At 35.9% G+C, this 27,752-nt stretch overlaps 1 protein-coding gene across 2 annotated transcripts in view; it reads right to left on the reverse strand.

The window, feature by feature from the left end:
* Nucleotides 1–27,752, reverse strand: part of LOC131146729 (transportin MOS14) — a 101,938-nt gene that overhangs the window by 23,782 nt on the left and 50,404 nt on the right. The window contains exons 10-25 of one of the 2 annotated variants that reach the window (XM_058096487.1): nt 26,310–26,385; nt 26,028–26,148; nt 25,847–25,946; nt 20,901–20,982; nt 16,794–16,876; nt 13,361–13,480; nt 12,767–12,818; nt 12,347–12,502; nt 4,208–4,331; nt 4,022–4,103; nt 3,857–3,945; nt 3,698–3,772; nt 3,574–3,628; nt 981–1,100; nt 813–905; nt 576–721 (exon numbers count right to left, since the gene is read on the reverse strand). In XM_058096487.1, the coding sequence (XP_057952470.1) occupies nt 576–721; nt 813–905; nt 981–1,100; nt 3,574–3,628; nt 3,698–3,772; nt 3,857–3,945; nt 4,022–4,103; nt 4,208–4,331; nt 12,347–12,502; nt 12,767–12,818; nt 13,361–13,480; nt 16,794–16,876; nt 20,901–20,982; nt 25,847–25,946; nt 26,028–26,148; nt 26,310–26,385 (1,574 nt within the window). Of the gene's footprint in view, nt 1–575; nt 722–812; nt 906–980; nt 1,101–3,573; nt 3,629–3,697; nt 3,773–3,856; nt 3,946–4,021; nt 4,104–4,207; nt 4,332–12,346; nt 12,503–12,766; nt 12,819–13,360; nt 13,481–16,775; nt 16,877–20,900; nt 20,983–25,846; nt 25,947–26,027; nt 26,149–26,309; nt 26,386–27,752 lie in introns of both variants that reach the window. The other variant, XM_058096486.1, reaches the window with a different exon arrangement.

Below are 27,752 nucleotides of genomic sequence, written 5' to 3' on the forward strand. Positions count from 1 at the left end.
CAAAATTGCCCCTTCGTGTTCGCTATTATTGTTATTATTATACACATGGATATTACAAGATTGAATGCATATTATTTTCACAGGTTTAGGGTATTCTGATGATCTTATTGCAATATGATTAGAAAATCCATGTCACCTAAACACTGTAACATTATATTCCCGGGAATCCTAAATCAAATAGAAGTATTTCACTAGTAACCCTACTTCTGGGCGTAACATACCAAGAAAATTGATTCCAGGACGGCAATTAGGATAGCTGAAGCCAAATGCCCCTATATGGAATTAAATATAGAAGCAATGAATGTTGGAATCACATATATTTTAACCTTTACGATACAGCATGTCAGGACATGAATTACCAAACAAAAGCGCCTAACCTTATAAAATAGTAGTGAATATTGGAGCAACATATCCTTAACAGCACAAATTCTCTCTTTCTTAGTAAAGCAAAAATGATTTCATAATTAAATAAATATTCATAAAAGCATCAACTTCATTTAGAATCACTGCATACCTGTGCTTGCATCCAAGCATGCATGCATGCAAAGGAGAAAGAGAAAGAGAGAAGCTAATACCTGTGCATGACTGTTATCCCAATCATAGAACAATCAACTAGCGCCGGAAATGCTACCGATGGAATAAACAATTGAGGACAATAACGAATGCACCTTGATGCCAACAAAAAGCAATCATCTGCTATGTCTGGCCTGGCAGTAAAATCCTACAGAGCAGATTATTCCACAGTCAAACACCAAGATTTACACTGGTAAACTTGGAGAACAAAGGCAACAGGCTGGACAATGAAACCATACCTGAATTTTCGTCAGAAGGCATGTTGTGTGGCTGAAGAGTGCTTCAATCAGAATTTTTAAGTAGTTTGCACAAGATGGGTCAGACCCAAATATCTGCAGATGATCAATTAAGTTATCAAAAAATAAAATACCATAGACTGCATATATTCAAGGAAGGGAAGCACATACCTTTATAACTTCACTAGAAAGATAAAGGAAGCATGGCTGGTGGTGTTGCTGATATAGGCCTTGAATCTCCTCTAGCATTGCTCCAATTGTGATTCCCATAAACCTTCCAGAAGTTCTCACCTTAAGAAGGGGAAAAAGTTCATTTTCACCAGCTAGGAACGTTAACCATTTCCTAAACTGTTAACCGCTATAACTACACTAATACATTTTTTTCACCAAAAACTGAGTGAATGGAACTAAAAAGAGTACATGAAAAACTGTTGGCCTTACAAGGCTTAAAATCTTATTTTGAAGATAACAAATCAGAGGAACTTAACATATTTGGTTAAGTTATGATATTTCAGGACTCAAGTATGTGAATACAAGGTCAAGTGCACACAAGGATTATTGAAAGCTTATACTCCAAAGAAAGAAGATCTCATAAAGCTTATACTATTAAAGCATGGATTCAAAGATGATTTGATGAAGCTTAAAGGGAATTTACGTTGGAAGTCAAGATAGACTCAACAAATGGAAAAGCATGAAGACTTAAGTGCTTAAAATGTATAAGTCTTAAGAAGTCTCATGTAAGTACTTCAAGCGATTTCAATATGGATACACGAAACTCTTAGGTTAATTACTTGGACCTAGATACCTCTTAATATACTTGGAAAATATTTTTTATAAGGTCAAAAGTTATTTCAAAAAGATTAAAATTATTTTTGAAATGAAAAGCACTAAAACAGGATTTTCCAAATTCTATTATTTTTTTTATATCCGTGTTGATGTGCAATTTTCTCTATCAATTGATTCTTATCTTAAAAAGTGTTCAACATGAAAGTTGTGAGATTTTCTCTTAGCTTACTATTGATACCAAGAACATCCAATTTGGAGTTGTATAGAAAAAGTTATGACCAAAATACTGAAGGGTGGTCAAAGTTATCAGGTGACTGACTATATCTATTCAGGCGACTGAACAGCAGACAGAACCTATCCAAGCAACCGACTCTTGTCAACCCAGTTGACTGACACTGTACTGCCTTTGAATTTTCTGTGTTTTTAATGACCCAAGCGACTGACTCTTTGTTTCTAGTCGACTGAATGTTCGAGATTTCAAAATTTAAAACATAACGGGAAGTTTCCAAATTTGAGTTTTTGAATTCTAAACATTATGAAAACTTGGGAAACACTCCAAGTTACTAGGGGAACACGAAATACTCTTGTTTAAACATCTATATATACCCTCCCCCACCCCAAGACTAAGGATTCACAAACCAAGCAATACACAGCAAACAAGCTCTCTTGCTCTCAAAACTCTCAAAGCTCTCTTGCTCTCCAATTCCCTAAAGTTCTGTGAAGCTCTCACAAATTTTGAGTATATTCTGAATTCTTTCAATCAAGAAAGAAAGCTCACAGTGATATACTTCTAAGGCTTCAAATTCTTTCAATTATTATTTTTAATTGAAGTATATTATCATGCTTAATTGTTGTACTAATCAGCTCTTGTTGAGGTGTCTTTGTACACCAAATTTGCTCTTGTTTTTTTGTAGACAGTTTAGGTCTTTGAATAGTTGTTGGACCAAGCGTGAGGTATCATTTGGAGAGGCGAACTCTAGCCTATTGAAGGAGAGATTGTAAGGCTGCTCCTGCCCATCAAAGGAGTGTGTAAGGTTGCTCCTACCCGTAAATGAGTGGTATACTGGAATCTTTGGGTGTATTTGCCTAAGGCGAGGATGTAGGCGGGTATAGCCGAACCTCGTAAAACTCGCATCTCACTCTCTTCCCTACTCTCATTTAATTTTCAGCTCATATAAATTGCGTGGTTGGAATTTAATTTTTCTGTTCATATAAGCTACATGGATTGGATTACAAATAAACTGAAAATTAATTTGACTTTGGGATTACGGAAACCAAAAAGGGAGTACGTTGGTTGATCAATATTTATTGCAGAAACCATAAGAGAGTACGTTGATTGGTTAACACCCAAAACCCATTAATTGAAAGTTTATTTAAATTTTGAGTTTTTGGAAGAGTGTTAGAAATTTCAATTGTGCTTCTTACTGAGAAATCAAATTTACTAATACAGGGTTTTTTATCAGCTACATACTTAAACTCTACTTTGAGTTACTCAATTGCTGAATCTTGGAAGCAGTGCTGAATTCATTCTATATTGTGGATTGTGTTTTGGTTATCTTGGTTGGATTGAATTAAATTGCTGAAAGGGATATTCAAATTGGTATATTCATTCATAAAAGTTTATAACCATGTAAATTTTCCGCTGAACTTGTGTTTGTAAATCAACTTTGTATGTGCATTTGCTGAAACCGAAAAGAGTTAAGAGTGAGTAAATTAAAAAGGGTATAAAGAAATTTTAAAATCCCAATTCACCCCCCCCTGGGAATACACCTTCCTTTTCAAAAACAATGCACATACATGATGATAATAAAACCAGGTCAAATACAGAAAACGACGACAAAAAATACATTATAAAATTCAAGTGTAAAATCTGCTGTATAAGCATAAAGTTCACTAGCAGGTCAGTCAACACCACAGTATTTAAAACACTGTTAGAAATGACATTTAAAATAAAGAAGATCATGGCTCAGAAACTCACAGCATATTTGCAAGCTCGGCAAAGAGACTCCATTGTCCGCATATCCCAAGCATAACTGAAAAAATCAAATGAGATTAAGACAGGAAAAGTATTAAAATCCAGGTTTTTTTGCACAGATCCTTACCGATCAAAGATGGCTTTGAAAATTGGCCACAGCCTCTGAATTGCATCTGCCACAGCTTCCGCGTGATTTACATATCTAGAAATGATTCAATTGATGCAATTGATATCCATTTAGAAACAAAATAAATAGAAAAAACATACACATAAAAAAGGCATGTACCTAAAGATATTTCCAAGTCGATCTATATGGACGGTAAGCTCACGAGCAGCTTTCTTATCCAATATTACTGGACCTTGATTTATAACTTCCTGATGGTTACAGTATTAAATAATAGTATCATCCGCCAACAGAAGATCAATAGAATAGTTCTCAAAATGAAAGCACCTGTAAAGGAGCAACAACTGGCAAGCATAATGCCTCCAAGGCTTTCTTGGCATGGTCTGGAGGAAGTTCTGAAATAACCATGCTGCAATAACAAATTTTAAGAGAAGTCAAATGCGACTAAAGAAAAAATTAATACATCTAGCAGAGGCACATAGCACAAAAGAAGCTTTTGCGCAACAAGAATACCTTACGGCTTCAACAAGATGCAGTGAATCTTCAGCAGAAACTTTGAAGACACTTTCCCCACTGACTGCTACTTGGTATATTTGGAAAAGACCATCCAAATATCCACAAAGATTTTTTCTGCAATCTACAGTCATTATAAATTAAGTGAATTCTAATCGCATAACATAAAGCAAACCATGTTATTGCATTGCAATCATCACAGCAAAATAAGGACAACTACTAACCAGTGACTTGATCAAAGAATAATATAAAATAGAAAATTTTCCACAATATGAGACACGTTGCCGGGAGGTGTTAAAGCATGACATACATTGTTGGCCAACAAGCTAACAGCTTAACTTTTTAGGTAAAGTGGTACTCTAACAGGAGGAAAACCAAGCTCAAAGTGATAAACTTTAAGAAGGTTACAACCCAAAAAGAGAAGCTTCCTAACACTATATTCATCCCCGAAATGACCCAGCTCGATTGTTTTCAAAGCAAAATACTTAGCACTATCACTGCCATAACATACCCTAACACAAATGAACAAATCTATAGCCCTGGGCATGAAAAAGCAGGAAACCACACTAATCCGACACCTCTAGGCTCCCACTTGAGCAGCCCAACACTTCACAAATTGCAACTTGACTAGTTTCAAAGCCATCAAGATTTCATTAGGAACAATGTATTGTCATTGCATTTGAGATTTTAATGTGACATTAGCTACATCATCATGCACTCCTCAAATAGCCAAGGGGCCAGACCCACATCTTTGGCAACTTATGCCCATAACAAAGACCAAAAGTGCGCACATCTTTTATGTAGAAACTACGCAAGCCCAATAACATAGCTGCAAAGTCAAACATCCATTCCCATTACCCCTGGTCAATCCCTTCAAAGCTGGCTAGCAATCGACTTAACATGAAATTTTCATAAATATAAATTTTAAAAAATTAAAAAAAAAAATCGCTTTCTGTCAAAATGAAAGGGCAGGAAGCACACTCTTCCAGAAAGGTAAACAAAATGAAAGGGCAGGAAGCACACTCTTCCAGAAAGGTAAACATACAAAGAAAATAAGAACTGCATGTTCAACTGAAAATCCTTGAAAAAGTTATTATTCATTATTTTTATTTTTTTATAGCAAAAGAAATTTCATTAGGGAAAGAATTTACAAGGAGGAGGTATAACATATCTATTGAAGAAAATCTGGTTCAAACCAGATAAAAACTAAAACAACAAAAATCAAGCCAACCAGTTCCTCCAATCCCTATTTAAATCCTGAAAACTAGCCTCCCTATAATTCCAAACCCAACACACCATAGAGAAGTTATATACTGAATCTTTTCACACACCAATGACCATTTTAACTTCTTCCCAAAAAAAATTGGCATGTAACGGTCCAGTCATAAACCTCATTAGACTGCAAACTTCCCACACTTCCACAGAGCTGCCCTATCCTTCCTTCTCCCAAGGCCAGCAAATGAGATGACTAACAGGTCTTCCACTGAATACGGGCAAACCCAACTCTCTTCCACAATACCAAACAGTTTGTTCGATATCCTCCATGCAAAATCACAATGCAAAAAGAGATGGGAAGCTGTTTCAGAATTCCTATAACAGAACACGCAAACATCTGGAGAGATAGCCTTCAAAGGTCTCCTAATCTGCAGCAAGTTAAAATTGTTCACGTTAAAATTGTTCACATGGCAGTTCTAGGAGCCACGCTTACCACTTTTTTCTTTTATTTGGATTTTTTATAATAATAATAAATTTTAAGGAGGTATCTTTTTTTTTTTTCGTTTTCTTCTTCTCCTTCTTCTTCAGATCTACTGCACAAACCTCCTAAGAGACTGGCACCCATTGCTCCAAAGCCGCTGGCGACCCTATGTCTGCCGCTCCAGTTACCACATTCACCACCAATAGTGTTGCCACCAATACTTCCAAGCAAACACTCTCCTCCTTATAAACGCCCAAACCACCAAAGAGCAAAGCGGAAAAAGTAGAATGAAGAGAACCAGGAGTCCTCAAACCAAATGTGAGAATAAAAAAATTAAAAACAATCAACTCAATAATGCCACTCAGTTGTGGTTGACATCCTTAAAGCAACAATAGGTTATATGCACACATAGTCACTGAACTATTGACTAAAATGATTGAGGTCACTAACTTCTTTTTTTTGTGCGCCGAGGTCACTCAACTACAAAATTGTTACAATCTCCCTCTTTCCATTCAAAAAAGGCATCCCTCTTTTAAAATTGTTCACGTGGCAGTTCTAGGGGCCATGCTTACCTAATAAATTATAAGGAGGTATTTTTTTTCCCTTCTTCTTCTTCTTCTTCTTGTCCTTCTTCAGATCTACTGCCCAAACCTTGTATGTGACCAGCACCCATTGTTCCAAAGCTGCTGGTGACCCCATATCTGCCTGTCCAGCTGCCACATTTGCCACCAATAGTGTTGCTGCCAATATTCCCAACCAAACTCTCTCCGCTTATAAACCACCCAAACCTCCAAAGACAACCAGCACCCACCATTTCAAAGCCACTGAAGACGCCATATCCGCAATCACCAATTGTTCCAAAGCTGCTGGAAACCCCATATCCACCGCCAAAACCCACCATTCCAAAGCCACCAGCGTATTTGCCTCCATTAGTCCTGCCACCAATACTCCCACTCAAACCCTCTCCACGTTATAAACCTCCCGCACCCATTGTTCCAAAACCACCAAAAACCCCATCTCCACCAATAATACCACCCATTGTCCCAAAACTACCCAAAATGCCATCTTCCCTAGTGATAACACTCATTTCCAAAACCGCCAGAAATGCCATCTCCGCCAACTCCAATAGCACCCATTGTTCCAAAACTGTCATCTTCTCTACGAGTAACACCATGTTGGTCTCACTTTCTACCACAAACGCCATGCCTTCCGTTAGACCGACTTGCCTAATCGACACGCTTAAATTAAAAACGTGTGCGAACCCGTAGGGCGGGCAAGGTGTACATTGGGATAGGCAAAAGAGGCTAGAAAATAGAGCTTCTGCACATTTTCGTTAATCCATGAACAAGATGGGAGGTTTGGCCAGTAGATTTGAAGGGAAGTAAAATAAATAAATAAAAAATAAGATACCTTGTTTAAATTTATTATTATTATTATTATAAACAAAAATTCCAAAGAGAAAAAAAAAATCGGTAACTGTGGGTCCCATAACTGCCACGTGATCAATTCTAACAGAGGCACATCATTTCTAGACAGAAAGAGGGAGACTACAACAATTTCATAATTGAGAGACCTCAGCGCACACGAAAAAAAAAAAAAATTAGAGACCTCGATTGTTTTAGTTAATGATTCAGTGACCAAGGGTACAGTTAACCCAGCAACAACCCTAGAAACAACCAACACTAAAAGGCCAAAGAGATGCCATCATGCCAAATACTGCACCCAATCCCAAAGCAAAGAGAGAGACAATCTCAAATCATAAAAGATACGAGCATTCAGTTTCAACCAAATCCCCAACAAAGAGCAAAAACAGCACACCTCCATGACCTCCCAGCACCCTTATCCATCCCAAAACCAATAGAAGAAATACTCGAAAGCCCCTCAACCAAATCAAATGGCTGTTCATATTGCTTCAAATCCAGCTTTTCATGAGAGGACAACACATATTGAAGTTTATTGTCTTTTTGAAGAACTGGAAGGAAAGCTCACTATAACTACTGACATTAAGTAGGAATATCAATCAGCCTATTTGTGTATTAACCCAGTAAGCCCTGAGGGGGTGCCCAGGTTAAGTTCATTTGGAATAAGCTAGGAGCATATGACATGTGTGTGAGTGTGAGTGTGAGTGTGTGTGAGTGTGTGTGTTATATTGTTTAAGAAAAAAACTTGAAGCCAAGAGCAAAGCTCATTATAATTACTCATGTGGAGTACAAATATCAATTAGATTTTTGTTTGCTAAGCCCTTAGTGGGTACAAATTTAAGTTCATTTATAATAAGCTAGGAGCAGACAATGTGTGTTTGTCTGTGTCTGTGTCTGTGTTCTCCAGCTTGAGGGGTCGAGGGATTGTGTTGCAGGCTAGCATGTTAGTGAGGGTATTATCACCTATTATTGTATACTAAATAAATCATAAATAGAATAGGTGACATAACTACTATGCATATTCTCTAACTATCACAATTCTTTAACAACTTATACAATTTTAAAATGCATACTTTCATACTGTTATTGATCTACCATTACCATGCAGTAAATCTCAAAAAAAAAAAAATTTCTAGCCTTCTATGTCCAAATCAGTGTAACCTAGAATGTGGAACATTCTGGTTCATCGAACCGGAACATGGTAACAAACACTCTAAAATGAGGAACATTAGGGGATATTTTACAAATACATACGTGACAAATGTGCAGTTGCACATGTATATTTTGGAGGGGGTGCACATGTTCATTAATCTAGAATAGATTTTCTTTTGTGAAATACATTAATAATGGCTGAAAACGGACATATAATGCGATAATTCTCCACTTTAGCTAACAAAATATGCTATGTGAAAAATCTTGAATTAATTTGGACTGCTGGATTTAGAGTTCTGAATCAAAATTATACCACATTTGGAGCGTTCATACCTCTTGTACGCTAGGGTGCTAGCATTTTTAGGTAACCATGGTCCAACCTCGTAAAATTTAACTGTTTCCCTTATTTTTTTAAAAAATTACAAATGATTTCACATTATTTCTAGAATTTTTTATTGTAAATAATTGAGGTAAACCATATGTAAACTACTTTTTTCAGAGTTCACATTGCTACAATCATGCATATAATCAAACCAAAGGTCCAAATCAATTTTAAAAGAAGGTACAAATGAGTTCCGCCCTGATTTGCAATACGTTTTGCATGCCACTAACAAAATAAGTTTTGCGCTGCAGAGGATTCAGGCTGATAGATTAACAAGGAGCAACTCCTCCAATTAGTGAATTATTGCCAACAATGTAATCCACAAGAAGAATGCAACTAGGAATGAAATTTGACGATGCCAAATCCTTTGGGAAGAAAAGGAGCCAAAAATATATGCTATTCAGAACTCAAAACACCTCAGTATCATGATATGTTTGAAACCATAAATATCAGATACATTATACATCCAGCTTCTATTGTTGTTAACAGTTATAGCAAAACCTACAAGGCTACTAGTCCTATGACGTCTAATTACAAAAGCATATGTGAAAATACACAGTAAAAAACAATGCAGGAAGAAAACAAACAAAACCCACAGTTTAAAACAGCAAACAAATCACACTTGACAGCTAAAAGAAAGCCTGCAATAGTCCAATGATGAGTTTTTTCTTTTTTAAATCAGCAAATGAAAGATTTCATCAGAGGCTATTGAAGGGGTGCCACTGTGCCACACAAGTGGAAACAAGAAGAAGCTAAGGACTGTATATCTAAAATATAAGAAGCAGAGCATCACATATGAGAAAGTATATACAAAAATCACGTACTGTATGTCTTCTAGAACATAAGAGCCACTGAACCAGTTAATAAGACAAATAATAACGAATAATATCTAATCCAAAGTCTGCCTCCTCTGATCTTCATTTTATATTTATAGTTCATACTTATAGATTTCCATCAGTTCAAATTAGCTAGACTCCTAACAAGAGATTAGATATAATATCATGGATATTACAGCCAGAATCCGCTTCCAAAATCTAATAGGAGTCCCGCCAGAATCTGCTTCCAAAATCTAATAGGAGTCATAACAAGTTAGTTAGAGAACTGATAAATGAATATTATTATCAAATCAAAGTCTGCCTCCTCTGATCTTCATTTATATTTAGACAGTCCATCCTTTACAGACTTCCCACAGTTCACATACCAAGACTCCCCACGAGAGATTAGAACTGATTCATAGATATTATAGCCACAATCCGCTTCCAAAATCAATTAGGACTCATGACTGACTACCCAAAAATAGCTAGCAATACCCATGTGGCCTGCACATTTATCGTAACAGAAGATTGCATAAATTCCCCTAATGTTAAAAATAATATCAATTCACAGATTTATTTGAACTCATTTTTTTGAAAGCAAAAGATAAATGGTTGATACATGTCATCAGAATCTAAATATTGTTAGCATGTAATGAAAAATATATGAAATCATAGGAAATGTGGGCCCTCAGGTTGACTGAGTTTGTTTATGTTAATGAATCAAAAAAGGTACCTAAGAATTCAACAGAACCAAACCTAGGAAGTAACCTTCTGTTGCTCACTCATTTTACTGAAACAAAGATTTTAACTTTTTGATAAAAAAGAAGACATATTAGATAGAGAGAAGAGAAGGTAAAACGTATAGGGACCAGTAGTCCAATTAAGAAAAAAAAAAGCACAACAAAGAAAAGAAAGGAAAAAGAAAGAAATAAAAAAACAAAAAACCACAAAATAAAACTAAACAATATTAACCCTTTTTAAACCCTTTCCATTGTAGTTTACCAAGCTCTTCAAATACGCTAATTCCCTTTGAGCCATCATCTTTTGACTTTTACCACCACCCATACAAACTTCATTTCCTCCAAAATCACTCATCTTCAAATTCATTTTATTCAAAAGATCTTTAACTTCTTATGAATCTCCTCCAAGGGTGTAAACTGAATTCCATCCTTACATTAACCAACCCATCATTATCAAAAAGAGGAACTCCTCCAACAATTTCAACAGGGATATGCGAAAATAAAATAAATCGCCACTAGTCCATCAAAAGAAACAGAAACATCCAACAACCCGCCATCACAGTCAAAACTCACAAATATCATCACTCTCTAGATCTGAAAGGCCCCCCCATTTCTTTACCTCATTGCCTTTACTAGCCCCATCACTATATACAACCACCCTCTTAAAATGTAGGTCTTCCACAATACTTTACTCTCCTTTTGAATCTCTCCTTAATAACTTACTTTGGCATAGACTCACCATTATTTTCTCTCTGATCTTCAAGTACCTTCTTCATCTCAGCACCCATACGAGCCACCTTCAGAGACAAGCATAAACCATATTAACCTTGAATCTATCAGAACTAAAACATGAAACATCAGATCCCCCCTCCCTCCTAAAACCAGCATCTTCTCTTTTATTCTTTTCCACACCACCTTCTAGTCCTTCTTCGAAACTAGTAACATTTATAACACCACAATCTTGTTTTGAAACTAGGCTGCTAATGTTCTAAACTTACTCCAAACCTTGGTCAGTTCAACAGACATCTTGGAGAACTGAAGAATGGGTTTGTACTCCATTAACAGAGGGTTGAAATTCCATCTTCCCCATACTCATCTTCCGAGATCTAGGAGCAGAAATTTGGGCCTGCCCAGTATCAGGATCCAGCAAGAAAGTGCTCAGGTCACCATTTCCCAAAGAATGGACCTGATTACAGCCGTGACCCTTCTGTGAAAAGCCTGAATGAGGAGAATTACCCTTTGGATCCAAATAAAAGCCCGAATCATTCTTCCCAAAGCAAAAAGAAGTTCTTCCTTTTACTTGGGCCAGGTACAAAACAAGAAGCAAACATCCGAGCCCAATTCTCTTCCCAACCTCCTCCCAGAACGTAATCATAGCCGCCTCTGTGAAATTTGCAGCTTCTACAACTGTGCTAACCTAATCTTAGTGTATGTATTCAAAAACTAGCGAAGAATTAATGACATCCTCATATTCAATTAGGCTCTTGAATTACTTTTGTATTCTTAAAATTTTTAGATCAACTATTTTCAAAATTAAAAATATTCTTAGTATTAATATCTTATAAGCATATAATTCTTTATCCTAACTGAATTTTCCCCGCTCTGACCATCCTTGAATTTTACCCGACTAATCTAATAGAAGCTCCCAACTGATCTGACAAATCGAACAAGACCTCAAAGTTGAATGATTCCAAAGTTGCAAATTTGTAGCAAAAATAACTGTGTATTCTCATACATCTACGCAAATGAAGTTAGAAACATCAAAATGCCGCTAAGAAATTAGTGTACACGTAATGCTAAATTTTGGCATCATAACTAGTAAGTCATCAAAACCAAAATATAACTGATAATACAAAAATATTTATTTCTTCAGTGCTACAAAGTGAACAAACAAAATGGGCGAAAATTGTTGCACAGGTGGAAACATCAATACCATCACAGATGTGCCTAAATGCCAAAGCAGCAGCTGCTGCACAATCTTCAGATGTGCGCATGCCGCTCATGAGAATGTCTATCACAGCTGGCAAATGTGAGTATCCACTTGCTGCAGCATCAAACCACTTTGAATATGCCCCAATTGTTAAGCAAACTGGAAAAGCAACCACACATAAGAAAAAATTAATTAGAAATGAAAAATCATAAGATTCAGCTATTGCAAAATCAAAATAGTATGATCCTCCTTTTTCCATTGGCTCTCATGGTAAGTTCAGTTGATTCACTTAGCAATGATAAACTATTTATGCAGTTGGCATTCCCCTTTCTGAGGCCAAGCGGTGGATAAGCCTTGGAACTCCAACTCCTTGCCTTTGACCAACCAAAAAATTTCAATTGAGAATTGTGAAGAATATATCACCTGTCTGAAGTAGTTGAGGGTGATGAGGAAACTTTGGAAGCAAATCCATAAACTGTGAAAGGAAAACAAGACAGACAAAAGAAAAGTTTATTTTTAAAATAATCTCACATATTTTACTGAATGAACAGAAGAACGGATACCAGAAAACACATATCATTATCAGTTGAAAAAAAATATAGCAACAGCAGTTAGTTATACTTTAAATATGAAATATTCATGTTAATTTTAAGTTAAAATAGCATCCACATGACTAGGCAATATGTTGGGACTTTCATTCACAATGAAATATGGTAGAAGCACATTCCACATAGATAATGTGAACATAAGGTTCAACCAAATTACCATGCAATTAAGACATTGTGCACAAGAGCATGCAGTTGTACTGCATAGTCATAAATAAGCACATTTCATATTATATTACTGCAAGACAAAATTACAAAAGAAAACTTCTCAAAAAAATAAACTATAGCAACAGCATCTTGGTCATTATTTGACCGAAAAACAGCTCGTGAGCAATGTGCTAACCCAATCCCCCACCAAGGAAAAACCAAGAAATGAAAGAACGAATATGAGGATATTGAAGGTCGTTCAAACCTGGGGCATTATTTCAGCTTCAACAACAGAAACATATTTTGATACAGCCCGGATACAGAATAAAGCAGCTTCAGAAGGACGCCATTCGCAATGTTCCTCACCACCACAGTGAGCTATAGCCTGAGATGTGTATGTATTAAATAAATAAATATATCTGAAAGATCCAAGAAAGAAATCATCAAAATGTCAAATAGTCTATACATAAAAAAGAATACAGATCTCGTACGTATTAAAAGTCTTTGGAATAACATAAACCCAACAGCTCCCGTCATCTAGAGGGAAAAGCAAGTGGTACTCAGGTCAAAACTACACAAGATTTTTGGATTATCAGCTCCAAATCAATTTGACATTATAACCATGGTCTTAAAACTCCATGAAATTGTTGAAAATCTTGTCAAAATTTCCACTTTCCAATACCCTCAAAATTGAAATGGCAGTCGATTTCCGTCTTACATAATCTCAAGTACAAAGAAACAATCCCCAGCCTTGTGGCTGGGGATGCCCTTTTTTATTGAATCAAAAGAGTATTAGAAGGGCTTTTAAAATTATATGAAAAATTGAACTTACAACATTTTATTTGACCATTCAAGTCTAAATTACCTTTATTTATATAAAAGATAATATTTAATTTATTTATGAATTTCTTTTTATATTAACCGAATATTATTAATACACATATTATATTATAACTATTGCACCTTACACATAACATAGATGTATTTAATTTGTAAAATATTAGTCCTAAAACTAACATTATTATGTCTATTAACCATTTCTAAAGTTTTGTAAAAGAATTCCGCGTTTCTACAAATTTCTATCACTTTTTCAATCAAAGTCCAAATTGGCATTGAAATCAAAATTTTTGTATTTTTTTTTTAGGTTAAAAATTTAGTCCGAACTGAAATTTAAGGCCTTTGATCATAACTAATGCTTTCGCAAGTTCCAAATTTCTTTATCATCATCTGCCTTCTCTATGAGCAAACAGCTCACAAGACCATATCTTAAATCTACAAATTGTTTAGTAGATAATTTCACTGTCCAAGCATAAGATATGGTAAGAGTTTTTATAGGTCCATTTTGATTCCAATGTTCAATCCATAATTTATTTTTTTATTTTTTATTTTTTTGGTCGAAGAACAAATTCATTGAAAATGAGAGGAAATAGGAGCATAAGAAATCCTCCTTACAAGATATGAAAACCAAAAAGAAAAAATGGAGAAAACATTAAATCAAAACTGCCAACCAATCAAGCGGAAGATTAGAAAAAAATGACACCCTTTAGAACAACCAGCTGCAAAAGCCCACAACGACTGAACCCATAGTAATTCATGGAAACTACAAGGAAAAACATTTTCCTAGGAAGAAAATGATGATGGTTCTGGCTCTCATTCTGCCTTCTGATGCTCTTTTTCTTTCTTGATGGGTTTCATCAAAGTTAGGTATGTAGGAGATCCTCAAGTACATATCAGAAGGAAATTTTTCAATCCCAGAACAGAACAAGTTGGGAAAGTGACTTTTGTCCTTCTGGAGAAGAAATCTCAAAATAGGAACTTCTGGATCAGGATTACTGTTTTGGGAAGATGGGTATGACATTTTTTATCCTCAGTATTCTCAAGATTGGATTGATTCATACGTTAAAGGAAGTTTATAAGGGTACAGTATCGGATGACAATCTAGTCAAATTGCACAGGTAAGCTTCCGGAATTGGGATTGTGTTCGAATGGTAAGGGGTATTCCATATTGATCCTTGGGGATTTGGATGAGGAAACTTAGTGAAGGCATCTTTTCAAATAGTGGTAGCTGGCAGATTTATACAACACATAGTTTTGAAAATCGGATCAAACTGATCAATCCGACCCCAATGGACCAGTCAACTCACCCTGACTGGGTAGAGATTTTACTGGATATTGCATGAACCAGCAACCCAGACAGAACCTAGTGACTCAGTCCAACTTGGCCAGACCTGGTGAGTCAAATGAGTTAACCTGGTTTTAATTAAAAATGAAAAATGCTGCATTTTAGAAGCCGCCCAGGATAGAACCCAGGACCTCAAGCATGCGAGCCGCATTTGCTCTGTTTTTAAATTATCCACAATATATGTAATATATGATGTGCATATAACATTATTTCTAAAAAAATAAAGAATTTATAAAATTTTAGAATTTTTACCTTAAAGTCGTTGTTTGAAGTTTGACAATATTAACAAAAGTGATTACAAATATGAAAGAATCTAAAATTTTCATACGTGATTATGTAAGTGAAAAAGGAAACAAAATATGCAACAAATAAATTAACAAAATTTTCATTTTTCACATTATTAACATTTTGTCCTTTTCTTAATGGGAATCATACTAGAACAATTTCTTATTTTTAATGGTATTTAATAAAAAACATAATAGAAAATGTACTTCCTACTTATTTTCCTTTTATTTTCTTCTCCAAAATAAATTTCTTGATCCAAACAAAATGATAATAATTATCAACATCAAAATCATCATTAAAGAAATGATAATAATTATCAACATCAAAATCATCATTAAAGAAATGATAACAATTATCAACATCAACATCATCATTAAAGTCTCTATGTAATATACACAGATACATATATACACACACACACATATTTTAACCAGTTTGACCTGCAGGTCCAACATGTTGAACCGACCTAGTAGCTTCACCAGGTCGGTCACGGGTATGGGATTTAAAGCCATGATATGTGTAGTGGAAAGCATGAGTAGCAGATTTTACAGCCAGTGTCATGGCAGTGAATTTTGTTCCATCACACAGATGACACAACCCTAACGATATTGGTATATTTGCATGTTTTATGCCCTTAACCCATCTAAAAATTATTTTTATTTTGTCTAGTTTACTAACATTATTTAGTAAGGGTAATAAATTTTACATTGGTTTTAAACTGCAACTGATAGAAAATGTTTTTGTTTATTTATTTATTTATTTGATTAATCTTGTGTAATAAATAAGCTCACAAAACAAAATGTGTTAGCTTATAACATGATATACTCCTCCAATCCAGTAGGCACATTGAACACACAAAAATTAAACAAGTTCTATATCTTAATAGTTAAATTAATAAAAATCTAATAAAGTTCAACTCCACTCCAGCTTTTCATGATGGCCAAACTTATAGAAGAGGTCATCCATTTTGTTCGTGAAAACATTATGACTGGTCAGATGTCCACATATACGCTTTATCACCAGATCAATGTGCCAATTTATTTCCAAAAGCCTTGAGTAAAGATCAAATGGGACATCCGCAACAGAAAGAGGCACGTTTGATATTATTCACAAGGGCGCTATGAGTATTTGTCACCAATGAATGCTGTTAGAGAACCCTAATCACAACAAGTTGCACTATTTGAAGGAAACTTTGCTATTAGAGAACCCTAACCACAAAAATATCGCGCACCTCAACAAGCTTCATGTAAAGAATTTTCAGTGTTGCTTCCCCACCTAAAACTATTGCTGCATCAATTAAGACATCTGCAACAGCTGAGCAACATCACAGGTTCCATTAGTATGGTGGAAGTACTGGATACCATGTTCAACAAAGAGAACAAAATTGGTAAGGCAGATGTCATCATGTAATAAGCTTCACATCAAGAAACATTAGAAAACCAACTTGATAAGCAAAGTACTGAAAGGTAAGGCAGTGAAGAAAAGTAAAATTCCCATGCTTCAGTACCATAAAAAGAGAAACACAACTCCTAAAATATTTATTTCAGGGGAGAATTCCAGAGAACAGACAAGCAGCTACCCAAGAAAAAGAAAAAAAAACAGTTCCAGTATATTTTTTTTATGAAAATTCATCGACATTTTTATAGAAAAGTAAAGATGTTATTAGAATAAGAAAGAAAGCATAATCAAACTCAAACGGCTCTCCAGTTCCATTGTACGTCCAAAGAACATATTCCCTTATCTATTCCACTCCTCATGCAAGAGGTCATTGGATCAATTCATTTTTTGATCAATTAGAGCTTTACATTTCTAGTCCATCACATGAAACAAACAGAAACCGAATAAGCCAGAAGAAAAACAACTACTCACAAGTCACAACTTTGTAATTTTGCAACCCATTTTCAATTCCACCACATATTCCCTGAACAAATGCACTAAATATTGATTTATAGCTAAGCGCATCCTTGCTGGGGTCAGCATGTTGGCCTATAACATATCGGTTTTGCCCACACATGGCTTTGTATTGTCACTATCTCTGTTCCTATTGCTTCTTTTCCAATTCAAATGATTTTGCCTATCCCCGACTATCTATGAAATCCATTTACATGAAACAAAGAAAGCCAATCCCAAAGTCAAGCCCCATCTCAAAACCTTGTGAGAAAAACAAAATAAAATAAAATAAAAAAGTGGGAAATATTGTCCAATAACTTTGTTATGAAGAGTAGTTGGCAGTAGTGTTGCAAGTGTGCTCTTGTAATAATATAAATATAAATGGGTCAGTTGAGAATTAGACCCTCCATGTCATCCCCCAATAAGCAACCCTATTTCTAGCATCCAATTACTTCCATATTTTCATATTGTGTTGGATTCATGTCCAAATACTCTGTTCAGAGTACAGCAAGCCGAAAATGGGAAACTTCCATATCATATTGAGAACAACTAGCTAAGTTCTTCTGTGACATTGTCATTTATCCTCTCCCTAAATCTCTATGTTTCTCCAACTAAATTCCAATTTACTTTTTTTTCATTAAGAAAAGGACATAATAAGAGGAAGAGAGAATTACAACACTACAAGGATATGAAAAAATTCCTAGAAAAGAAAACAGAAAACAAAAGCAATAAAACAAAATGAAATTAAAAAGAAAAATAAAGAGAAAAAATAAATAAATACACTAAAATTCACCTAGAAAACCCCTTTTAAACCTGTTTTATCATAATTCACTAAACTCTTCAATTTTAGACCATTGGTAGCCTAAAATTTACCACCATCAAGCCAAACCTTAGCTCCTCCACAATCAGACAACTGAAGGCCCAAATTATCCAATAAAAGCAGAGCTTGAATGTCCTTTCCAGAAATCTCTTGAACTTGGATACGCATGGGGTGGGCATTATTCCGTCAATGACCTTTTGCTCTTTAACTGAATCATCATCGTCAAAAATACTAATCCCAACCAATGCTTTGACCAGAGGCAGCAGCACATAAGTTAAATCCTCAAGACAATCAGCAGAGGAGTCGGAAGAGTAGCTTTACAAATCCCGTATACAACAACAACAACAACAAAACCAAGCCTTAGTCCCACTAAGTGGGGTCGTCTATATGAATCATTTTACGCCAATTTATGCGAGCTTTACTAATCCCGTATCTCATCCAAAAATAAACCCCTACCACATTCAAAGCCATTACTGCCCATACTATCACCATCGGAGACATCTACCCACCTCTTTTTTATCCTTGCAAATGCTAGCCCTCTCACCAATTTGCTCCTCTGCTATACTTAAAACACCATCCGGATTTCACTTACGAGTTTTTTTGTCTACTCACCAGAAGAATCTCAATTTTCTTCAAAATATTTCCACATTTTGAAACCCACTTGCACTTCCTTACAGTGAACGAAACTTTTTTGACTCCTCAAATTATCTGAATTTAGTTCCTTATAAGATGCATTTCTCTCCAAATGATCAATAATACTCTGAATTTCATCCTTGCAAGAATAATTATTCTTAAAGAAAACTCCACCTTTGTCATCCTCGATAATCCACCCACTAACAATACTATCCTGCACTGCACAAGACTCCCTCTAGAATACTTGTTGAATTTTAGAACCTAACCTTTTCTGCCTTTCCCCGCTTCTGTTTCCAGAACAGCTTCTTCTCTTCTGTTGGCCATCATGGAACTGATTTGAAGATGAGTGGTGCACTGGACATTATCATGGAGCTTCTGCTCAGAGGGCTGATGAAATCCAACCACCTCATGAGTTTTTAAAGAATGAATTTTAGCTTCAATCAAAATGGGAATCTGACAATCAACCGGGATATTTTCGGCACTAAGGTTAGGTTTTTGGGCCTGCTCATTAAGGTGGCCGAGCTGAAAAATGACCCAGAAGATTGTACTTCTCAGTGAACCCGCCCAAGTTAAAAACTTCACTCTGGTTATGAGCCATCTTAACAGCTCATGAGCAAATTTAAGAGGCCTCCATTACTGTCTAAAATACAGCCCAGGTCTAAATAATCATCAGAGACCCAGGCCCAACCCACACATCCTTAGCCACCTCTGGAATCAACTCCTCAACTGGAATCCCTGCCCTTTGTGACTTAATCCCTTCATGCGACAAATACCAAAGGAATTCCTCTTGCATCTTCCCCTTACAGCATCCACAAATTTACTTAGAATCTTAAACTCCAACCTGCAACACACTCTTCAAAATAAGACCTATCCCTTAATACCAACTCCTCAAGCACATATTTTCAACTACACGTTCAAATAAATTTCTCTAGGTCGTAATGCAACTAATCCACACAAGCAGCATTGGCATTGTCATCAGCAAATAAATGGCCAAAATTACATTATCCCCCCCCCCCCCCAAAAAAAAAAAAAAATAAAAGGAATAAGAAGAGGGGAAAAAGGTGAACATCCACCAATAAAAGAACTCAATAGTAAGATCAAGAAAAGCTTAAGAAGGCCACAATAAACAACTACGAGCAAACTCTAGACTCTGTAACTTGGGTTCAAACCTCGCCACACCTTTCTTTCTTGCATTACACATTGCTCATTTTATCTCTCTACTTCATGGCACTCGCCATTTCGAATTGGAATACCACAAGGGAGTGTTTACCTGATATTTATTATTGACCCATTTCCAAACAGCTTAAGCTTTTGGAGCCAAATGGTAGTTTAACAACAAATAATAATGTATTGAATATACAGAGGGTCCTCAAACAATCTAGGAAGATACAAAGTCAACTATGCATGAGAGACACTGCATTAAAAATAACCATTTTGTTTGTCCTAAAGAAATGAATTCCACTTTCTCTTGTGCATTCACAGTTTCTTAATGCATAAAATAATTACATAAATACACACACACACACACACACACACAAAAAAAAACAGCGAAGCCCCAAGTTTCCAAACCATTCATGAATTTGTTATTCAAGCCAAAACAAAAAGAAAATATATAACTTAACAAATTCAAACAAACAAGAAGGATTAGAAAATTTGAAGCAAAATAATTCCATCAACTCATTTTTAAAACCCTTCAAAAAATTTGCTGATAAAACTAACAATAATCAAAATAATCACATGAACACTTCTAGTACATACAGGAGTGATCATTCACCAGAAACACCTGTATCTATTTTGAGTTGTAAAAAACTTAACTTGAATTCTACAGTTTCTACTTTTATTTCATGGGAAAAAAAAATGGAATCAACACATTGCAAGATGTTTTGTATAGCATCAACAATGAGAAAACAATTACCGAAATCACATAAAACACTATCCAATCTAATTTCTGAAAATGTATTACAGATTGGTATGGGTGTTAACAGTTAATATTACCATATCTACTCTGTTTAAAATCCTTCAAGTCCTCCTTTGAAAGATCTTGATAATCTTGTGGATATTGAACGCGGAAGCTAACCTGAAAAGGAAAATCATAATTCAATTGAGACAATAAATATAACAGCATATCATAGAACAACAGAAAAGTTTTTTTCAGAAAAGGAATACTTAGAGATAATAAAAAGATTTACAAGCTAGAGGACCGGAAATCCTCAAGAAATCAGAAAGTAGAATAATAATAAAAAAATTATGTAAAAATATAAATCAAATAATTTAACACAAACTAAGAACGCCCTTTCCTAATCCTAGCCAGTAATTGATAGAAGATTTTAGAGTTTAGACTAGCTAGCTCACGCTGACACTTTCTCCCCTTGCCTTGACCACAATCCAAACGAACTTCTTCGCCTCCAATATCAATGAACCATATACCCATCTTGTTTAACAAGTATCAGCTTCAATATACTTTCCATAAATCCCCTCCCTAGGAGAAATAGGGGAGCCAGAATTCAATTATGAAAATGTTCAGTTGCCTGCTGCTCTATATGCTTGCCAGAAATTAACACCTTCTAAACCGTCAACAGGACTTGTGCACTTGGGAGATACCTCCAACTAGTCTGAAATATACCACCCTCATAATGCTCACAATACTCATCATATACTTGGGAGATACCTCCAACTAGTCTGAAATATACCACCCTCATAATGCTCACAATACTCATCATATAAAGCAACCATCGCATGCAAAGTCACTGTCAAGATCAATTCCACTGTCAGACTCATCACCTTGTTTCTTCTTATCCTTTATGAGACTGCTTTCGCTCTCCACTTCACCTGCTTTCAGCATCAATTCCTTCATAGTTTCAACAATGCAAACCTCAGATTAACTTCAATTACAACACAAGTGAGTTCACCATAACTCCCTCTTTCACCACAACCTGACAAGATATTAGTTTTAATAGACCCATCCATATCAAGATTTTCCACACCATTAACAAGTTTATCCCCACCATTATAACAAAGAGTCTCTTGATTATCCAATTTTTCAACACAAATCTGATTCTCCTGACCCTTAACAAAGCTTCTGTTACTGCCAATTCCACATTATTAACAACTTTATTGAAAAAATCATTGGACAATTCCACATCATGAGCACTATGATCATTATCCATACTTGATCAATCAGCATTGAGTCCCTTGACAGGTTGCTTGGCCCCTGCTCCTAATCTTCCATCATTCCAATTTTGAAAAGAAACATCTGGAAAAGAGCTGCCGCATTTGAAAAAGAAATAGCCAAATCATAATCTTTCATCTTGTCCATTTGCATAGCATGCACATTGTCAAAGCATGAGCCCCCTTCATACTGTAACTCATATCCCTGCCCTGTAAGAGAAATAACCTTCAATTATACTGGGCTCTCCAATTGTCACTGCAGCCTTTTTATAATTCAGATCCAAACCTACAGATCCTTCTGCCCACTTTACCTCTGCCACATAAACAAAAGATCACAACAGTTCACCAAGTAGGCTAGTTCTATTATAATTTCTAAAACAAGCCATTCCCCCTCTTTAGCAGGCCCATGATGCATTTCTATAATTCATGGACCACAAATCTGAAGCCCACCTTTCCTCAGCCCAACAGCCTGATTACATATTTTACCCATTAAACCTAGTGTACATGGATTAGAAGGCCCACAACTCTCTAGCCCAAACATCACATCTTATTTGTTGATGGTTCACTAGTAGGAAACACTAGATCTGCATCCCACCGAACCCCACTGCTGACATCTTTTCCCTTTGATTGCATGGTCTTGCAGCTGCCAGACTGCCTTCAGACAGAAGCCTTCTCTATTCCCGCAACTCACGCACCTCCATCCATGAACAGATGTCCCCAAAGCAAATCCTCCCTACCTCACTCCACTAACCAGTACCCCATTTTTGCCTCTCCTATACCCAACCCTCTCAAGATTGGAGTCATCCGACACCCCATTTCCCTACCATCCTGTAGCCATTTGGGGAAACTTTCCCAACTACATCCTTTCAACCTTTCAGGAACAGAAATCAAAAACTCCTTCTCATAAGATGGGATTCCGAACTCAAAAATTCTACCATTCTAAGTCAGCCTAATCACCACAATACAATCAGATCAACCAAATTTCTTTCCTCTACAGAAACCTGCTCAAATGAGACCAAACTGAGGTCAAACCCAGCGAGATCCATTGTACCACCAACACAGGTGCCTAACCCATCTTAGAGTCACCTCAAGGTAAGGCATGCCTAAAACGCCTTGAGGCTCAGTCTAAAATATCAAATTCCAAGAAGGCCGATGCATTACAAACTGAGACTTACACATGCCTCTTGCACTTTTTAGTTGAGGCTTATGCATTTTGGGCATGTGGTTCTCAAGTTAGATTTCGCTAGAAAATTGCAACTCCATGTGTATATAAAGGAATGTCATAATATGAGTTGCTTTTTAAAACTCTGGAACCTCAACCTTTCCAAAATAATTGAGCGTTGTATCTTATTCTTGAAAATAATTTGAACTTTGTAACATTATAGCTATCTCTTGTCATGATTTACATAATGAATTCAAGTTAGCAAATTTTGAATGGGCAACAAGTAGAATGCAATTTTTTTTTTCATTATTTTTGTAGCTTTCTTAATTTTTTCTTTATTTTTGAAATATATCTAATTTATTTACTTATGCCTTGCCTCACACCTTCACCATTTTAAAAACACTGATTTCTTGTCACATTCTTCTCAATCAAAACTGCAGAACCTTCTACCATTGCCCTCTCTAGTCTCAAATCAAAGGATTTTCCTTTGATTTGTACTAACTGCCAAAATTCTTCTCCATCCTGGCTGTGGTTGAATATCATGGTAAATGAATAAAGAAGATAGCATCATAAGTAAGATAAAGGCAGTCCTGTCTAGAGAAGTTAGTAAGAGATATTCTTTGGGCCATGTGCAATGCTAGGAATGATCACTTAGTTGGGAACTAATGTTGATTCTACAGCCATTGCCAAAAAGGAAGGAAAAAAGAAAAAGTGGAATCTCTGCTGATCAAGTCAAATTTCAGTTAGAGTGATGATATTTACAACAGTTCCTCATCTCCCTTGCATTAGTAATGCTTATATTTCTAATCAGAAGCTTAGTCAATTTATTTGATTCAAAAGTTGCAAAAAGGAATAATAGTAAACATGGTAGAAAACCAGGAAAATCAAGAAAAAAATATTTTAAAAGAAACAAACAATTCTAGACGAGGCAATATGGTGCACAAATATAAAATTATAATCTTAGCTACAGAATTTGAACATAAAGCACATGAGATAAGAGTCCATGATCATGCAACTCATTACAATGCAGCTAGCCAGCTACCATGACATGCTACAAGATAATTCATCGTACTCCACAGTTACATAAAGCAACAATTGCATGAGCCCCTCATTTTTTTCTTGTTTTTTTTCTCTCTTGTTCGTAAATACATGCGCAAACAGATGCAAAAATACTACCCTCTGGCCTCCCTGGTAGGGGATCCAGAGATGGAACATTGGGCCAAAAAGCCATGCTGACACGAGCCCCTTTTTATGCTGGACACTCACTTCCCCTCATGCAAAACAAGAATGGCCAAAACAATTTCTTTCCAAATTATTGAGCCAAAAAAGTCCCTTACCAGGGTTCAGGAGCTTGGATTTCGTGCCTTGGATTGTAAAAAAACCTAGTTGTGTATTTTCCCATATTATGGAATTTTTCGTTTCCTTAAGGTAGTATTTGAGAGCATGGATTTCGGGGGCTGTATTGAGTTTCATCCAAATCCACACAAGTGCAAATTCAAAGCCCAAAATCCATGCTCTCAAATACTACCTTAAGGAAATGAAAATTTCCATACTACGAAAAAATAACAACAAATAGGTTTTCTTACAAGAGCTGGACATTGTCTATATGAATACTAATTGATTTCCTTCAAGGAAAAAAAAACAGAGACAGAGAGAGACTAGGTTATACAACTGGGAGCAATGCTACAATCAGTCTCTTCAGTAGGCCACATCATATGACACCAACACAGACAAACCAGTAACAGTAGCAACTATCATTTTTTTCAATAAAAAATTAGTCATTCCGCTCAAGCTCACAGCAAGACTCACCCGTCATTCTGCTCAAGCTCACAGCAAGACTCAAACAATGGATAATATCAAGGCACATTGTAAAGGCCAAATAAGTATGCCTTTTTTCTCCCTTCCAACCAATTTCTTCTAACACTATCAGCTTTTCTTGAAAAAAGCTAATGAAAAATTGAGGAAAAGAGGACGAAGCAGAGAGAAGGGAAGGTCTTCCATATATTAATAAAAAACAAGAAGAACATGAAGAGAAGGAATGAAATGAAAAAATGACTTGATGAATCCAGCATTATGAACGAAATGATTTTTTATGATTTGTAGGCGGAGATGGCGATCTGCCTTGCTAGTTTGTGCAAGAAGCGGTTATGGGTTTAGAAGGCCATGGCCATTTTTTCAACTTTTTCAGGTTGAATACTAGATGGAGATGGAGTTTAAAAACCAGAAGACAATAAGCTTTTATTGGTTCTCACTTCTACATTTTTAAAAATAAATAAATAAAATAAAATAAAATAAAATGAGACACCCCATACTTCCTTGAGCAAGCAGGATAAGGCGATTGAAAGGGGTGACTGACTGTAGCATTGCTCTACAACTCAAATAATAGATAGTAAATGGATTGGCCTGAAAATAAATAAATTACTATTCATAGAATATTATTCTTACGAGACTTAAGCCCCCCTTAGCCGAAATATAAGAGACTTGTCAGGGATTATTTCCCATTCAAGTATCATAAATCAGGAAGGTATTTGCAACATCACATAAGTGTGTAACCACTAACCACAGATGCCTCATATGTATAATATTTGAACCTCTAACCCAGAATACTCACCAGCGAGACAAGTGATTCATATGATGAGCGAAAAACATGAAGCCTTTGATTTCTCTCAGCTTCAATGGATGCTTCGTTGCCAAATGACAAGTAGGAATCCCTGGAAAATTAGAAGTATTATATTCAACATTTTCTATTGAGCATGATCAAGTAATATCAGAAGAACTCCAGAACACTTCACCTTCTAGTCAAGTTAACCTGAAGATTGTGCCAGAAGTTAAATGTCATTAAAGCAATATCATATTCTGGGTGTGAGGCAACTTCCAACATTGCATGCACTATAACCATTGATTGTTCTGAACCTGAAGGCGGGGAAATAACAAACCAAGAGGGAGACAGTCACAAAATTATCATAGAGATTGCAAGTCAAAACACTTGAAAATTGTCTATGGCTTCAGAGGCAGACATGAGATCAAATTTTGACATAAAAAGAATAGAATAACTTCTTATTATATATTTATACCTGTTGCAATCAATTCAACATAAGAATCCCCCATGTCAGCAAACAAACGAGCAATGGCTTTCACATCTTCCTCATCCTGCGAGGAAAATGAATATAAAAAAATTAACAACTACTACGATGCAATTACTTGTTTCTTTTCTATTTTTCCAATCAAAAGTTTAATCAAAAAAGAGCAACACAGCAGCAGTAGCAACAAACCAGCATCCATCACACCCAACCTCTTCACAACAATAAGCGGGCAAGAAGTCCTTAAGCAGAAGGGGAAAAAAATGAAAACTAAAAATATAAATGATAAAAGACCAAAAAACGAAAAAACTTAAAATAAAAATTTTAAAAAAAAACAAAAAAACAAAACAAAATAAGATTGTTTGTTAAGAAAGCCCTTGGTAAAACCCCACCTGATCATATTTAAAAGAGCTCATCAGTGTTCAATTCCCCCTGCCAATTCTTCTTCCAACGCAATGTTTCTCTCAAATATATTTTTTTGCTTCATGTCCTCTCAAAGCAACCAACTTCAATCCAATCTTGACCAATAAATCAAAAGCATCGTAATTAACACTACCACTACTATTATGGTGATCCTAGGCAGAAGACAAACAATATCTTTCCATGGTAGGAGTGGGGGGCAAAAAACTAGCAGCAATAGTATCATCTTCAGCCTTGGTTTTCCATACAAAAAAATCTTCCCAAGGCCTGTTTGTGCCCCACTCATCATTCTAAATCACCAGTAACTTCATCGTTAAAAGTTTGGTTCCCTTCCAGATCCATTGTCTGTGTCTCCAACACACAAGAGAAACCATCCAAAAAACAATCCATGTTATAACCATATGGTGCACATAACTCACAAACAATGATCCATCATGACACCAAAAGCATTACCAAACTCAACTTCTTCATCTAATAACAGCAACCCATTTTTCCCCCTCAACATATTCATCATAGTCTCCCATTCTTCTCCTTAGAAGACTCAATCCCCACAATTTGAGGATCTATCATCACTATTCCTTTTAAGCACTTTTTATGTATGCCACTCTGCTGAATGGTCTTTTCGCTCAACAGCATGGAGCACTCCTATCCAGATTGAATCATCTCCCTCCAAGAAGCATCCTTATCATAACCCTCAGCCCTGATTTGCGAAGATACCTTCCAGGTGCCACAATGAACCTTCTGTCGATCATCATTGTGTGTTTTCCCTTAGATCTCCTACTAATGCCAAGATAGATCGCCGTTGATCCTTAACAGCAACAAACCCTACATCCACACCCTGCCCCCATGGGTTGCTTGTCTTGAGAAAGAAGAACCCTGGACAAAAAAAGACAAAAGAGCTGTTGTGATCCACAATCTTTTTTTTTCTAAACATAACACTGGTAAACAGGTATGGGCTTCAAAGATTGCCAAAACCCACCTTATTCCCATCTTGATTTTGGTTCATGACCCAACATT

This window comes from Malania oleifera, chromosome 13 (genome assembly GCF_029873635.1).
Source record: "Malania oleifera isolate guangnan ecotype guangnan chromosome 13, ASM2987363v1, whole genome shotgun sequence".
NCBI classification, from domain to species: Eukaryota; Viridiplantae; Streptophyta; class Magnoliopsida; order Santalales; family Ximeniaceae; genus Malania; species Malania oleifera.